This window comes from Anolis carolinensis, unplaced genomic scaffold (assembly GCF_035594765.1).
Source record: "Anolis carolinensis isolate JA03-04 unplaced genomic scaffold, rAnoCar3.1.pri scaffold_12, whole genome shotgun sequence".
Taxonomy (NCBI): domain Eukaryota; kingdom Metazoa; phylum Chordata; class Lepidosauria; order Squamata; family Dactyloidae; genus Anolis; species Anolis carolinensis.
This window is the reverse complement of record NW_026943823.1, coordinates 13,738,348-13,753,331: the sequence shown is the minus strand read 5'-3', so window position 1 is coordinate 13,753,331 and position 14,984 is coordinate 13,738,348. Positions and strand designations below refer to the sequence as shown.

Genomic DNA, 14,984 nt, shown 5'->3' with positions numbered 1-14,984 from the left:
GTAGGTCCAATGAATCAACATGATTTACTTTTTGTTGAGTTGCCAGTCAAGAATTGAGGCAAAATATATAATTTATATTTAGCCAATAAAATTCAGATCTCGTACAGTAGAGTCTCACTTATCCAAGATAAACGGGCCGGCAGAACATTGGATAAGCCAGTATGTTGGATAATAAAGAGAGATTAAGGAGAAGCCTATTAAACATCAAATTAGGTTATGATTTTACAAATTAAGCACCAAAACATCATGTTATACAACAAATTTGACAGAAAAAGTAGTTGAGTATGCAGTAATGCTATGTAGTAATTACTGTATTTACTAATTTAGCACCACAATATCACGATGTATTGAAAACATTGACTACAAAAATGCGTTGGATAATCCAAAACATTAGATAAGCAAATGTTGGATAAGTGAGACTCTACTGTATCTTATGTTGTACTGTTTTGATCTTATGTTGTACTGTTTATTTTATGTAATGTATTATTTAATTGTATTATGTTATGGTTTATTGTATTGTCTTGGGCATGGCCCCATGTAAGCCGCCCCGAGTCCCCGTTGGGGAGATGGTGGCAGGGTATAAATAAAGTTTTATTATTATTATTATTATTACTGTATGTGTGTGTGTGTGTGTGTGTGTGTGTGTGTGTGTATATATAGTATTAATTACTATTAAACTATTAATCACTATTAAACTATTAATCACTAATAATTAAGCTGTGTATAGAACTCTGATTTATGGATAGCTCAATGCATAGAGATGGGAAATATTCTTGAAAACAGAGTACACTGTGAACTCTGTATCTGTGAGACCAGTACCTGTGGTTTCATGTATCCATGTCCAAGAAAATATGTCCTTTCTATGCATTTCTTAGGTCCTCCAGCATAAGTATATGATATTTCGGGGACAGAAGTACTTCGTTTCATTTTGCTATTATCCACAGTTTTGAGATTCCATGCAAAGCCCAAGAACTTATTCTTTATGGATACATTCTCAAGCTTTGCACAGATACACAAAATTGTAGATAATGCACTGTTTTACTGTAATATTTAAGAGCAAAAAATATAGCTGTTGGCATATTGGTTTTTCAAAGTGTTTTCTAAAAATTCTCACATTGACTTGTGCTTCCCTTACACTGCAGCCCACATCCTCCCGTGATTTTGAGGGACAGACCACCATGGGTTTAATCATGGGCCATGCCTATTCAGTGACATCCATCCTGATGATGAGTCTTGGAAAGAAGCTCACGACGTTCACAAAGACTAAGAAGCTCTTCATGATCCGACTGAGGAACCCCTGGGGACAGAAAGAGTGGAATGGCGCTTGGAGTGACGCGTAAGCAAGGCATACTTCAATGTCCAGAAGTATTCGCTAGTTGTGCTTTGAAGGGACTGCAGATCCGCAGAGGTTAGACGCTCACTATCAAATGTGGAAATGTTCCAAAGGCAATGATAATACTAAGATTTCCAGAGCAGTAGAAGTGATTTGATTTTTTAGTCTCATCTGAACAGAAAGAAAGCTGGATCAAGTGAAAACTCATTCTCTTTTCATGAAGCTGCCGACTCATTGCAAATAAAGTTGTTGTTGTTGTTGTTGTTGTTGTTGTTGTTGTTATTATTATTATTATTATTATTATTATTATTATTATTATTATTATTATTGGAGCCTCCTGTGGCCTAGGGGATAAAAGCCTTGTGACTTGAAGGTTGGGTTGCTGACCTGAAGGCTGCCAGGTTCGAATCCCACCCGGGGAGAGCGCAGATGAGCTCCCTCTATCAGCTCCAGCTCCATGCGGGGACATGAGAGAAGCTTCCCACAAGGATGGTAAAAACATCAAAACATCTGGGCGTCTCCTGGGCAACATCCTTGCAGACGGCCAATTCTCTCACTCCAGAAGCAACTCTGGTTGTTCCTGACACGAAAAAATATTATTATTATTACCACTAAAAAGAAGATTGACTCAAGTGACTTTTAAACTCTTCTCAGGAAGATCATCTGTACAAAAACATTATGATTATTCCAAATAGTGTGAATGCTAATTAATCTCCAAAAAAGGTCACACTTCCAAATGGCTATGGAGATTCTGGTTTTCCAAAAGGTTATGATCTCTAAAAAGTCATTTGAGAACATCTAAAATTTGTATCATGCATATCTGGATCATTTATCTCAGTCCTTTTGCTCTCCTAGTCAAACGCTTGTATTGCTTCCAAATAAACACAGGGCAATTCCCTTTTTCTTATAGATCTGTTTCAGCCAGAGATCAAAATAATGCTTAGTTATTGTTTTGAAATCACACCTTCCAAAGTGCTAAAAGCCAAACATATATAGCACAGGCCTTACAACAACCTCAGTCTTCAGTGAAATGGAAAGGCATTTCTCATTCTGTGTGGATTTTTGCCTGTTCTCTGCAAGTGTTAAAACAGCCTGTAGCACAAAAAGAAACACAACACCCCCATTTTGTACAGAACACACTGCTTATTCAAGGCAAAAGTGCCATCGATGTCCACACAGATCCAATTTGGATTGCCTCAAATGACAACAACAACAACAAAAAAACCCAACAACAATAATAGTATAACTTTTCAGTGACATTTCCCACCTCTCCCAATACCCTTCATTCTGATGACAATGGTTTGGGAAAGCTTAGGTTAAGGACTTTGGTGCCATGGAATATAGCCCTTGAGAATTGGCTTTTGGAGATTGTAAATCCATTGTAGATCTTCATATCTCACCTTTCAGGTCCAATCAGGGATATGAAGACCTAAAATAGATCAATTGAAGCAACATATAGTCAACAGTTGTAATGATCCACTAAAACAGAATTTCTCAAACTGCTCCTTCATATGTTTTGGGCTTCAGCTCCCACTGGCTGGTAAGATGGCTGAGATTTTTGGGAGCTGAAATCCAAAACACCTGGAGGAGCACAGTTTGAGAAACTTCACTAGACAGACCACTGATATGTCCAAGTATAGGCAGTTGGATTAGTTTATCAGAAGGAAGGGGATATTTCCATCTAACATACCCCATACCCTTTTCTCCCTCTTTCCATCAAAACCAACCCTAGATCTGAGGAGTGGAAAAACGTGAGCCAAGCAGAACGCAAGAAACTGGGACTCACTGTTGAAAATGATGGAGAATTCTGGTGAGTGGATCTTTTCTCAGTTTATTTTTTAGTCATGAAGCATGCCTTGTGTTCTGTCCATTGTATATCTAGACCAGTGGTTCCCAACCTTTTTTTGACCAGGGACCACTTTGACCAGCGACTACTCTCTAACATTAGTACCAAAAGGGTTGCAAACCAGTTTTTGGTTAACTTTAGATTCAGTTTGGTTATTTGGAGGGGCTGATTTTAAAAATGCATTAGATAGACCACAACAGCTCTGGTTTTTGATACAGAACATTTCCCATCCAGTAGTCGCCATCTGCCCACCCACAGAAAACCATATTTAATCATCTAGAGCTGATATGGTCTATCCAATGCAATTTTCTGAATTAGCACCAGAAATAACTCCAGAAACAGGCTTAAAAACGCAGACACCAAGAAAAAAATTGTTTGGGCTGTGCTATTTTTTGTAGTAGTAACGGAGAGGCTGTGGACCATATTTTAGATCTTGTGGTCCACGGACCACAGGTTTGGAATGATCTAGACAATTTAAACACCTAGAAGATTTTTTGAGCTGTTGATTTTGTAGCTGCTTTTGGCCACCTTGATTAGCATTGAATGGCCTTGCAGTTTCAAAGCCTGGCTGCTTCCTGCCTGGAGGAATCCTTTGTTGGGAGGTGTTAGCCACAAGGTGGCCATTTGCAACTGTGGTGGAGGCTCCTTCTTTGGAGGCTTTTAAACAGAGGCTGGATGGCCATCTGTCAGGGGTTCTTTGAATGCGATTTCCTGCTTCTTGGCAGGGGGTTGGACTGGATGGCCCATGAGGTCTCTTCCAACTCTATGATTCTATGATTCTATGATTTAAACTTGCCTCCAACACACAAGAGTTCTTTCTCCCACCCTGGACATTCCTTAGATATACAAACCCCACTTGCCTAGTTTCCAACAGACCTCACAACCTCTGAGGATGCCAGCCATACATGTGGGAGATACGTCAGGATAGAATGCTTCTGGAACATGGCCAGACAGTTTGGAAAACTCACAGCAATCCAGTGATTCCAGCCATGAAAGCCTTCGACAAAACATAATGAGAGTTTCGCTAAAGCCCAGAGAGTTACAAAGTTGAGATTTCACAGAACTAAGCTGTGCTTTGTACTCAAGGGAGTTATTGTATGGGACTGAACTGTGCTTTGCAGATCAGAAAATTACTGTATGGGAGGTGAGTTGTATTTTGCAGCATGGGAAATTAATGGCATGCATCTAGGCTGCATTTTGCAGTCCATTGAGCTGTTATGTAAAACTGAGCAAGTGCTTTTCCATCCAGGAAGCTGTTTTGTGAAACCAAATTGCACTTTCTGACAGTGAATGATATTGCAATGATGATTTTTCCAGATGGGTCAAAGAAAGAATTTCCTTATCCTTGTGGCATACAAATATATTGTAACCTTTGAGATATTCCTAATTATCTGGGTTACATGTCTCTAGATCTTGCAGAGGAGGGTATTTTAAAAGTGTTGGGTTGGCAGTTGTGCACTCACCTCTGGAAGACTTAGAGGAATGCAACATCTGGAAGACCACTTCTGGATCAGGAGATAGAACTCATTTTACAAAGGAATGCTAGTTTTTATATCAACAAACATCCAGTCCATCCCATGAATAATACAAATGTGTCTTCCTTCTGTTCTGTGCAACAGGATGACTTTTGAAGACTGGTGCAAAAATTTCACCGACGTCGACATCTGTCGCATTGTGAACACATCCTTGTGTAGCATCCACAAGACCTGGGAAAAGAAAACGATGCGTGGAAAATGGACAAAGAACGCGGACCCCTGGCTGAACCGCGCTGGGGGATGTTCAAATAACAAAGGCATCTTTTTGCAAAACCCACAGGTCAGAGCCTATCCGCACTTGCATTTTCTGCACTCATGCAATGCTAAGAAAACCATAATTGCATGCCAATGATCGAAGCTAAGCCAAAATTTCCTCTGCTTGTGTTTTCAGCTTGAAATCTGGGGTCGAGAATTGCACTACACCTCTAAGACACTTCTTGTAGTTCACCTCCCCATCCCTCAGGACAAGTAGCTTGCCATCTGCTATGTTCCTTTGGGCATTTTAGGAAGCAAATACAGGTCTTGCCAATTTTTCATTACATGTCCATGTTCTTATGCAATTTGTTTTTAAAAATATCCACCTGTTTCTATACTTCTTAATATATTCACTCCCAATGTAGACAATAGATATGATATGCCAAGGTATGTAGTAATCTCAGATCACACATTTTATGTTATGGCAGATCCTGTGCAAGGATCTGATCCTAGTGATGTCCTCTTGTAGCACCTTTCAGTAGCAGGCTAAAACCATCATCTTTAAAAGCCTGTCTGAATAAAAAGGTTTTAGCCTGCTGCCAAATGGATAGCAGAGAGGGAGTCATTCTGACTTCCCTGGGAAGAAGGGAATTCTAGAGTCGAGGGGCATTTACCACTGAGAAGGAAGGCCTTCTCTCTTGTTCCCACCAACCAAGCTTGAGATGGAGGTGGGACTGAGAAAAGGGCCTCTCCTGAAGAGGATGTCACGGCCAAGGCAAGTTCGTACAAGGAGATGCTGTCAGACAAATAGCCTGAACCTAAACTATCCAGGGCTTTAAAGATCATCACCAGCACTTTGAATTGTGCCCGAAAACAGACTGTAGCCAGTCCCAGTGAGCAACCTGGCTGCCACTCTTTGGACTAACTGAAGTTTCCAAGTGCTGTCCAGAGACAGCCCAATGTAGAGCGCATTACAGTCATCCAGACAGGATGCAACTAAGGCATGTACCACTATGGACAGATCTGACTTCTCAAGGAATGGGCATAGTTGGTTCACAAGTTTTGATTGTGCAAAGGCTCTTATGGCCACAGCAAATACCTGGGCCTCTAGGTTCAGTGCTGAGACCAGGTGTCCAGGAGGACACACAAACTGCAGATCTGTGTCTTCACGGGGAGTGAGACCCCTGGATCTCTGTTCCCTGACCTACCTTCCAACTGACCAGGAGTACCTCTGGATTAAGTTTCAGTTTGTCTGTCCTCCTCCAATCCATTATTGATGACAGACACTGATTTAGGGTTAGGACAGCTCCCTTGGCTTTAGGTGGAAAGGAGAAGTAGAGCTGGGTGTCATCCGCATATAGGTGGCACTGTACTCCAAAACTCCAGATGACCTCTCCCAAAGGTTTCATGTATATGTTGAACAACATGGGGGCAAAATAGAACCCTGAGGAACCCCATAGGTCAATGGCCAGGGGTTTGAACAGGAATCCCCCAGCACCACCTTCTGGGTACGGCTCTCCGGAATGGATCAGAGCCACTGTAAGACGTGTCTCCCAGTCCTATCCCAGTGAGATGACTCAGAAGGATACCATGGTCAATTGAGAGGTCCAGAAGAACCAACAGGGACACCCACCCCCTGCCTAGCCCTCTTCATAGGTCATCTGCCAAGCTGTAGGCCAAAACACCTGGGGACCCACAGGTTGAGAACCACTGATATAAATAATCTGTTTCATTCAGAAATCCCTGCAGTTGGGAGGTCACCACACACTCCAACACCTTACTCAGAAAGAGGTTGCCGAGCTGCCAAACCTATTTTAGGGATGGAATTTGACCCATTGAATAGACTGAAACTCAGAGTAGGTCCCTCACTCAGCCTCCACAATATTGTTCTAATAATTATGGACGTTAAAGCATGCATTTTTCAACTCAATGAAAGAAACTGTGTGTAGCTCCTGACTGTGCTCTCCTCTCTTTCCTTTCAGTATGTCTTTGATGTGAAGAAGGTTGAGGACAAAGTGATGATCTCCCTGCAGCAGAGTGACCGGCGCATCCACAAAAAGGAAGGGATGGGGGATAATGTTGTTATTGGCTTCGAAATCTTCAAGGCAGGTGTCCTCATTGCACGCCTGATCTCATTTACTCCAGCCTGGAGCATCCAGGTTTAGCTGTAATTGTATTTATGCTAAACTGGTTGACGCATCATGTGTTCTTCCTCAAGGAGGGACAGAAGGTGGCTCTGCATCCACTCCTAGATCTCAGGATCATTTGCAATAAATTGGCAAGGAAACTGGGCTTCTGTTTGCTTAACAATCACAGTGGTCCCCTAGTGTCCTAAGTGCGTTGAAGATAGCACTTTTTCCAGTGGATGTATCCTGCTGATCTCTTTAATTCTTTAATTTCAGGTGTTCATCTTTGGTTTGAGGTGCTGGTTAGTGTATTTAGTGCAGGCATGGGCAAACTTGGGCCCTCCAGGTGTTTTGGACTTCGACTCCCACAATTCCTAACAGCCTCAGGCCCCTTCCTTTCCCCCTCAGCCGCTTAAGCATATGCAAACGTCTCTTTTCTATCCATAGGTGGAGGACAACCGAGAGTACCGAATGCATGCTCTGAAAATACAAGAGAAGGTGGCTACCTCTACATACATTGACAACCGCATGGTGTTTCTGAAGGTCGTTCTCAAGCAAGGCCGATACGTCTTGATCCCGACGACTTTCAGCCCAAACATTGAAACTGAGTTTATTCTGAGGCTGTTCACAGATGTGCCATCAAAACTCAGGTACTACCTTACACAGGTGAATACAGAACTGTTAACAGAAACACTGTATGCCATCCTTTTGGAAAAGGGATATTTCAAGTGGATTGCTGTGAGTATTCCAGGCTGTATGGCCATGTTCCAGAAGCATTCTCTCCTGACGTTTCGCACACATCTATGCCAGGCATCCTCAGAGGTTGTGAAGTCTGTTGGAAACTAGGCAAGTGGGGTTTATATATCTGTGGGTGGGAGAAAGAACTCTTGCTGAATGTAAATATTTCAATTGGCCAGCGTGATTAGCATTGAATTGCCATGCAGCTTCAAAGCTTTGCTACTTCTTGTCTAGGGAAATCATTTGTTGGGAGGTGTTAACTCACTCTGATTGTTTCTTGTCTGGAATTCCCCTGTCTTCTAAGTGTTGTTCTTTATCTACTGTCCTGATTTTAGAGTCACCATTGAAATCCACAAGCATCTGGACAATTTCAACAGAAAGGAAGAAAAAATGAAAATGAACAAAATCTGGCTACCAATATGAAAAAAACTCTAAAATCAGGAGAGTAAATTAAAAAATAAGACTCAGAAGACAAGGGAATTCCAGACAATAAATTATCAGGGCCAGTTAACACCTCAAAGGATTCCCCCAGGCAGGAATCAGCCAGGCTTTGAAGCCTCAAGCTATTCAATGCTAATCAAGCTGACATTCACACTTGCCTCAAACAGATAAGAGTGCCGATCACCACCGGGACCACCTGTACTGTAGTGTACTGTACCTGTACTGTATTATTATTATTATTATTATTATTATTATTATTATTATTATTATTATTATTTCTCCCACCCTGGACATTCCACAGATATGTAAACATCACTTGCCTAGTTTCCAACAGATCTCACAACCTCTGAGGATGCCTGCCATAGATGTGGGTGAAACATCAGGAGAGAATGCTTCCGCAACATGGCCATACAGTCTGGAAAACTCACAGAAACCCAGTGATTTTGACCATGAAAGCCTTTGACAACATGGTATTGCAAGTGTTCAATATACCACCTGAACACTTGCTATTCCTCCAGAAACAGAGTTTAATATTCCCTTCCAAGTCTATTCCTTATCTAGTAGTCATCCCTTTCCATTTAATGTTGCTTCATTTTGGTATTTCAGAGAACTTAAGCTGCATAAACCAAGGCTGGCCTGTCTGGACATCTTCTGTGGCGTCCCTCGGAGGGTCTCTCAGGTCAAAATCCACGTGGTGGAGGGCCTTCCAAGCCAAGACAGTCGTGGTGGTAAGTGCAAAAGCGAGCCTTAAAGCTTTTGCAGTTTTCTCTTGCATCTGCTAATAATGATAAGTCGCTGGATATTAACATTCAAGTTCCCTTAATCTTCAAAAATCCTGACATATCCAAAAAGAAGGGCAGAAAGGAAGTCAAGATGCAGAGCAAAGGCACGTGTCATCTCAAGAAATGACACAGAGCTGGAAAAACTTTGGAATGCAGCTAAGGATCAGATCCAAGGCTTATATTCATTTTTGGTGCAGATCTCCACTACCAATGTACACAAAAGATAGAAATTTACTGGAAAGTCAAGCAGTGCCCTCTGCCGGCTGCTGCAAACCCTATTTGGGTCCATGTACATTTTAGAATTAATGCGGTTTGACGCCACTTGAACTGCCCTAGCTAAATAATACTAATACTATCTTTAAGTCACATTTGTTGTTCCATGTCAGTCGGGTGACAATTTCCCCCTGAATTATAAAGGAACTCTCCAAAGTGCTGAAATGATTGATCCTCCAATAGTTTCTCTAAAGTTTAGACTAAATCCCGGAATGGATGAGCACTTCACCGATATGGAAGCCCTCAGCTGTCACTGTTGTCTTTTTAGGAGTAAATCCCTATGTTATCATCAAGTGTGAAAACGAGAAGGTCCAGTCTCCCGTCCAACATGGCGCCGTCAATGTTGTTTTCAACACACAAGCCATTTTCTACCGAAGGAACGTCCAGAAGCCCATTATTATCCAGGTAAGTGCTATTTTCCCATATATCCGGCACAATATGATCCCTATATCTGCAAGGATGGCTCCCTGGACATATTGTAGTAATGTGGAAAGGTGGGTAATAGCAAATCCCTACTGAAATTATTTTGGCTCCTCCAATTGTTGCTGAATGCCTTGAAGTAATTTTGAACTTATGGCAACTCAAAGGAGATGCTCTCATGGAGTTTGTACAGAAAGGGATTGCCTTTGCTGTCCTTTAAGGCTGAGAAAGTGTGTCCTAAGGTCACCTAATGGGTTTCCATGGCTGAGCAGATGAACCCCAGTGGTGCAGTGGGTTAAACCCTTGTGCTGACAGGACTGATGACTTGAAGGTTGGGTTGCTGACTTGAAGGTTGGGTTGCTGGATGAGCTCCCTCTATCAGCTCTAACTCCATGCGGGGACATAAGAGAAGCCTCCTACGAGGATGGCAAAACATCAAACATCCTGGTGTCCCCTGGGCAATATCTTTGCAGATGGCCAATTGTCTCACACCAGAAGTGACTTGCCATTTCTCAAGTCGTTCCTGACACACACAAAAAATGGCTGAGCAGGGATTCAAACCCTGTTCTCTAGAGTCATAAGGTGTATCTACACTCTATAAATTAGAAATGCATTTTGACATCTCTTTAACTGCCATGGCTCGTTGCGGTGATATCCTGGGAGTTATAGTTTTGCAGTCATTAGCCTTCTCTAAAGACATTGCAAAACTTTACAAAAGTATGCTGATGCCTCAAAAAGAATGTACAGGGTTCCAAAACACCGAACCAGGGCAATTAAAGTGGTGTCAAACTTATTTAGTTCTACAATGAAGATGTACCCATAGTCAAACATTCAACCCAATAGACCATGTTGGTTACAGAAGCCTTGGTTTGGGTTATTCTCACCATTCACATAAACAACCTCCTATTGCGAGATGTGTTAAGGATCTCCCAATACTGTGTGTTAACTAAAACATATGCAAAGCCAACCACAGAATGGAAGTCAGAGGGTTTTCTTAACTCATGCTACTAGATGTGTTAGGTAAAGGTAAAGGTTTTCCCCTGACATTAAGTCTAGTCGTGTCCAACTCTGGGGGTTGGTGCTCATCTCCATTTCTAAGCCAAAGAGCCTGCGTTTTCCATAGACACCTCCAAGGCCATGTGGCCGGCATGACTGCATGGAGCACCATTACCTTCCTACCGGAGTGGTACCTATTGATCTAATCACATTTGCATGTTTTCAAATTGCTAGGTAGGAGCCTCTGGTGGCCTAGGAGATAAAAGCCTTGTGACTTGAAGGTTGGGTTGCTGACCTGAAAGCTGCCAGGTTCGGATCCCACCCGGGGAGAGCGTGGATGAGCTCCCTCTTTCAGCTCCAGCTCCATGCAGGGACATGAGAGAAGCCTCCCACAAGGATGGTAAAAACATCAAAAACATCCAGACATCCCCTGGGCAATGTCCTTGCGGACGGCCAATTCTCTCACTCCAGAAGCAACCCTGGTTGCTCCTGACACGGAAAAAAAAAAAAAGAACTGCTAGGTTGGCAGAAGCTGGGGCTAATAGCGGGAGCTCACACTGCTTCCCAGATTCAAACCGGCAATCTTTAGAGATCTTCTGATTCTGGGTGCTAAGTAAAACCCATACAAAATGGCACAATGAAGGTCAGATTATTTTCTAAACTCATGCTGCGAGATGTGTTAAGGATCTCCCAATTTTCTGTGTTAATTGATACACATACAAAGCCAACTACAGAAGGGAGGTCTAGTTGAGGAGGTAGACTGGTGACCTTCTGCCCTTTCCAGCAGGGCAAAGAAAGGGCAAGGCATGTAGCCGCAATTATTTCACTCCTCCTCCTGCTGCTGCTCCCCATCCGTAGGTCTGGCACAGCCGCCTCTCGTCCCACTGCTTCCTGGGACAAGTGCTGATGGCAGCCTCACCCGGTGACCCCGCAGGACTTCAGAAGCTCCGACTCCGGGGCCGAGGCGGGCGCGAAGCAGACGAGATGCCAGGTCACATCACCGTCAATGCCCTCTCCAGCGACGACCTTGCGGAGCTCTGATAGGCCCAGACGAGGCGGCCGCCTCCCAGCAAGAGACCTCATTTGCCTTCCTTTGCGTCGGGAGCCTTGATGTGCACGTAGATGCAAAGGGCTCTAAAATTAGCCTCCTTCCCTTGTTGCGTCTGGGTTATAACTGGGCAACAAAGAACGAGAGCAGAAGCAGCTACGCAACCAATACTCTCCCGTTTTGCTTTTGCATATATACCAACATATACCTGCAAGGACTACAACTGGAGGGAAGCCTCTATAGACTACAGGATATGTTTTGAGCCCCTTTGTTAGGAATCAGGGTTATTTGGAGATGGACGAGACCTGACTCAACAGCCAAGATCTTGTTTGACACCAGCGGAGTCAAAAGTTCAGCCAGCATATTAAGAAACAAGAGGCCTTAGGATGGTGACAGCTATAGGAAAAGTGACAATGCAAGAAGGATTTCCTAGTGTTCCCCCCTCCATCCATCATTTGAGAAGGCAGAACTATGATCTGGCACCATTTTGGTAACCATTGCATAGTACAGTGGTTCTCAATTTTTGGATCCCCAGATGTTTTGGCCTTCAACTCCCAGAAATCCTAACAGCTGGTAAACTGGCTGGGATTTCTGGGAGTTAAAGGCCAAAACACCTGGGGACCCACAGGTTGAGAACCACTGGCATGGTAGTAAAGTTAAAGGTTTTCCCGTGACAACTCTGGTGGTTGGTGCTCATCTCCATTTCTAAGCTGAAGAGCAGCGTTTTGTGTAGACACCTCCATATGGTTGACATGAAGTGCCATGACCTTCCCCCAGGAGCGGTACCTATTGATCTACAGAAGCTAGAGCTAACAGTGGAAGCTTACCCCGCTTTCCAGGTTTGAACTGCTGACCTTTCGGTCAGCAAGTTCAGCAGCTCAGCAGTTTAACCCTCTGTGCCAGCGGGGGCTCCAACCATGGCATAGCTGGGAGAAAACCATTGTTTAAAAAAAGCACAGGAGACCTCCTTCCGCAATATGAAAAAAGCTGTAGATCCTCATTATAACATAAGTCACCAACAAGATTCTAAATGAAAATATAGGATGAGATACTGGATCACAATAATGCGACACAAAGTGACACAGGGCACATTTTATCATCCTCATAGATAAATCAATGATCACCAGTTCATACTTGCATTTGAACCCTGGCTGAATTTTCTTTGCTCTTCTGATTTCTATACTTGGATTCTCCTTAATCTCATCATTCACTAAATCACCACTAATCGTAACTGTAATACATTTTCTTTGTTTCACATTAAACATCGCCAGGACCGTCAAAGTAGCTACTATATTTGGCATGCTAAGATGACAAATCCCATGTTGAGAGGATCAGAATGTCAGAACTTTAAATGCAAAACTTTCCCTCTCCATTGTTTAAATCTTTCGGGGTTTGCATGCACATTGGCAGATACTTTGCATCTTTGAATCTGTGTCAGTTTTACTGAGACAATATTTTTGAGCTATTTTTCATCTTAAAAACACTGAAAATATTGTGTTGTCGAAGGCTTTCATGGCCAGAATCACTGGGTTCTGTGAGTTTTCCGGGCTGTATGGCCATGTTCCAGAAGCATTTTCTCCTGACGTTCCGCCCACATCTATGGCAGCCATCCTCACTTGCATAGTTTCCAACAGGCTTCACAACCTCTAAGGATGTCTTGCATAGATGTGGGTGAAATATCAGGAGAAAATGTTTCTTGAACATGGCCATGCAGCCCAGAAAACTCATAGCAACCCAATGAAAATATTGAACATTGCTGAAACTGATTGGACACAGGTTAATATATTGTCCCAACTCACCAATATTTCTTTTTCATTCAATTTTTAAATGATAGATAAGATGTGTTGCTAGTCACAGGAGCTTTATATGATAATCTTCGCCTGTATGTACAACACATATACATATAGGCTAGAACAGGGCTTCTTAAACCTTTTCCATTCGCAATGCCTTTCTGCTCAAGTATATAAAATAGGTATAAAATCAAACATTTACTGATAATAAACCAGCATTTGCAAGGCTTGCTACACGGGCTGATTTTTTGGTGGAGTACAACTGAAGCATTTTCTGCACATCCATTGTAAACACTGAATGTTGTTGCTCAGATTCATGTCTAAAACAGTCACTAAGTGGTATTCAGAAACCTTTTACTGTCACCAAATGTTTCAGGACCCCCATTTTCAGTCATGGCGATGATATTTGGAGTCAGGACCCACACTTGAAGGAACGGTGCTGTAGAATTATCTATGTTACATAACTATATACGGCCAACATACAATAGATTAAATTCTGAGACCAGATACCTTGGTTTGTGGTACTTGGATGCACCAGATCACCATTTGTGTAGAATGAAAGGAAAACATCCGGAGTCAAGAAGGCGAATGTTCAAATCATCCCAATTTTGGATTTTCTTTTTATTATATCCAATTGGTAATCACCACTTCCAAAGATCCCCTCCCTGACTTGATAATGAAAGTAAATCCAATAAAGGAAAAGCACGGATTTAAATATTTTGCATTAACTTGCTTCATTTCCCTCGATGTGCATTAAAGCCAAATTGCTTTTGATTTCCCATATTTAGAAACTCAAGCTGGGAGATTAACTCTATTTTTTGCTCTGGTTGTCTTCTGCAGGCTAATCTGAATTGACTTGCAGCTGACCTCTTGGCGCCTCTGTTAATGCTTTGCAAGTATGGACCCCCAACATTTCCTCACCTTCCTGCTCCCCTCTGATCCAAAGGAGACTTCTGCCTGTTTCATGGCAGGACGCTTAGGAGTTTCCCATATCACTGTACAGTCAATAAATCCAGGGCTTTTGGCATCTAACTTCAGAGGATTTGCATGGAATGGGTTTGCCATTGCCTTCCACTGAGGCCGAAAGGGTGCAACTTGCCCAAGATTGCCAGAGGGTTTCCATGTCTGAGCAGAGATCTCCAGGTCTCCAAAGCTCAAACCTCTACATCATACTGGCTCCATATATATTCCCTACACTATTGAATATAAACCACTTAAAAGGTAAAGTTTTCCCCTGAGGTTAAGTCCAGTCATGTCCAACTCTGGGGGTTGGTGCTCATCTCCATTTCTGAGCCGCCGTTGTCCGTAGACACCTCCAAGGTCATGTGGCCGGCATGACTGCGTGGAGCGCCCTTACCTTCCCAGCAGAACGGTACCTATTGATCTACTCACATTGGCATGTTTTCGAACTGCTAGGTTGGCAGAAGCTGGAGCTAACAGCAGGTGCTCACTCCACTCCCA

The 14,984-nt window shown here is 42.8% G+C and overlaps 1 protein-coding gene across 2 annotated transcripts in view; it reads left to right on the top strand.

The window, feature by feature from the left end:
* Positions 1-14,238, top strand: part of capn6 (calpain 6) — a 71,595-nt gene extending 57,357 nt beyond the window's left edge. For both annotated transcript variants that reach the window (XM_062963864.1, XM_062963865.1), the window contains 8 exons: positions 1,143-1,336; positions 3,066-3,143; positions 4,799-4,994; positions 6,892-7,014; positions 7,483-7,685; positions 8,821-8,942; positions 9,538-9,674; positions 11,544-14,238. In XM_062963864.1, coding sequence (XP_062819934.1) covers positions 1,143-1,336; positions 3,066-3,143; positions 4,799-4,994; positions 6,892-7,014; positions 7,483-7,685; positions 8,821-8,942; positions 9,538-9,674; positions 11,544-11,726 — 1,236 coding nt within the window. In that variant the 3' untranslated portion in view covers positions 11,727-14,238. The remainder of the gene's footprint in view (positions 1-1,142; positions 1,337-3,065; positions 3,144-4,798; positions 4,995-6,891; positions 7,015-7,482; positions 7,686-8,820; positions 8,943-9,537; positions 9,675-11,543) is intronic.
* Positions 14,239-14,984: the final 746 nt, after the last annotated feature.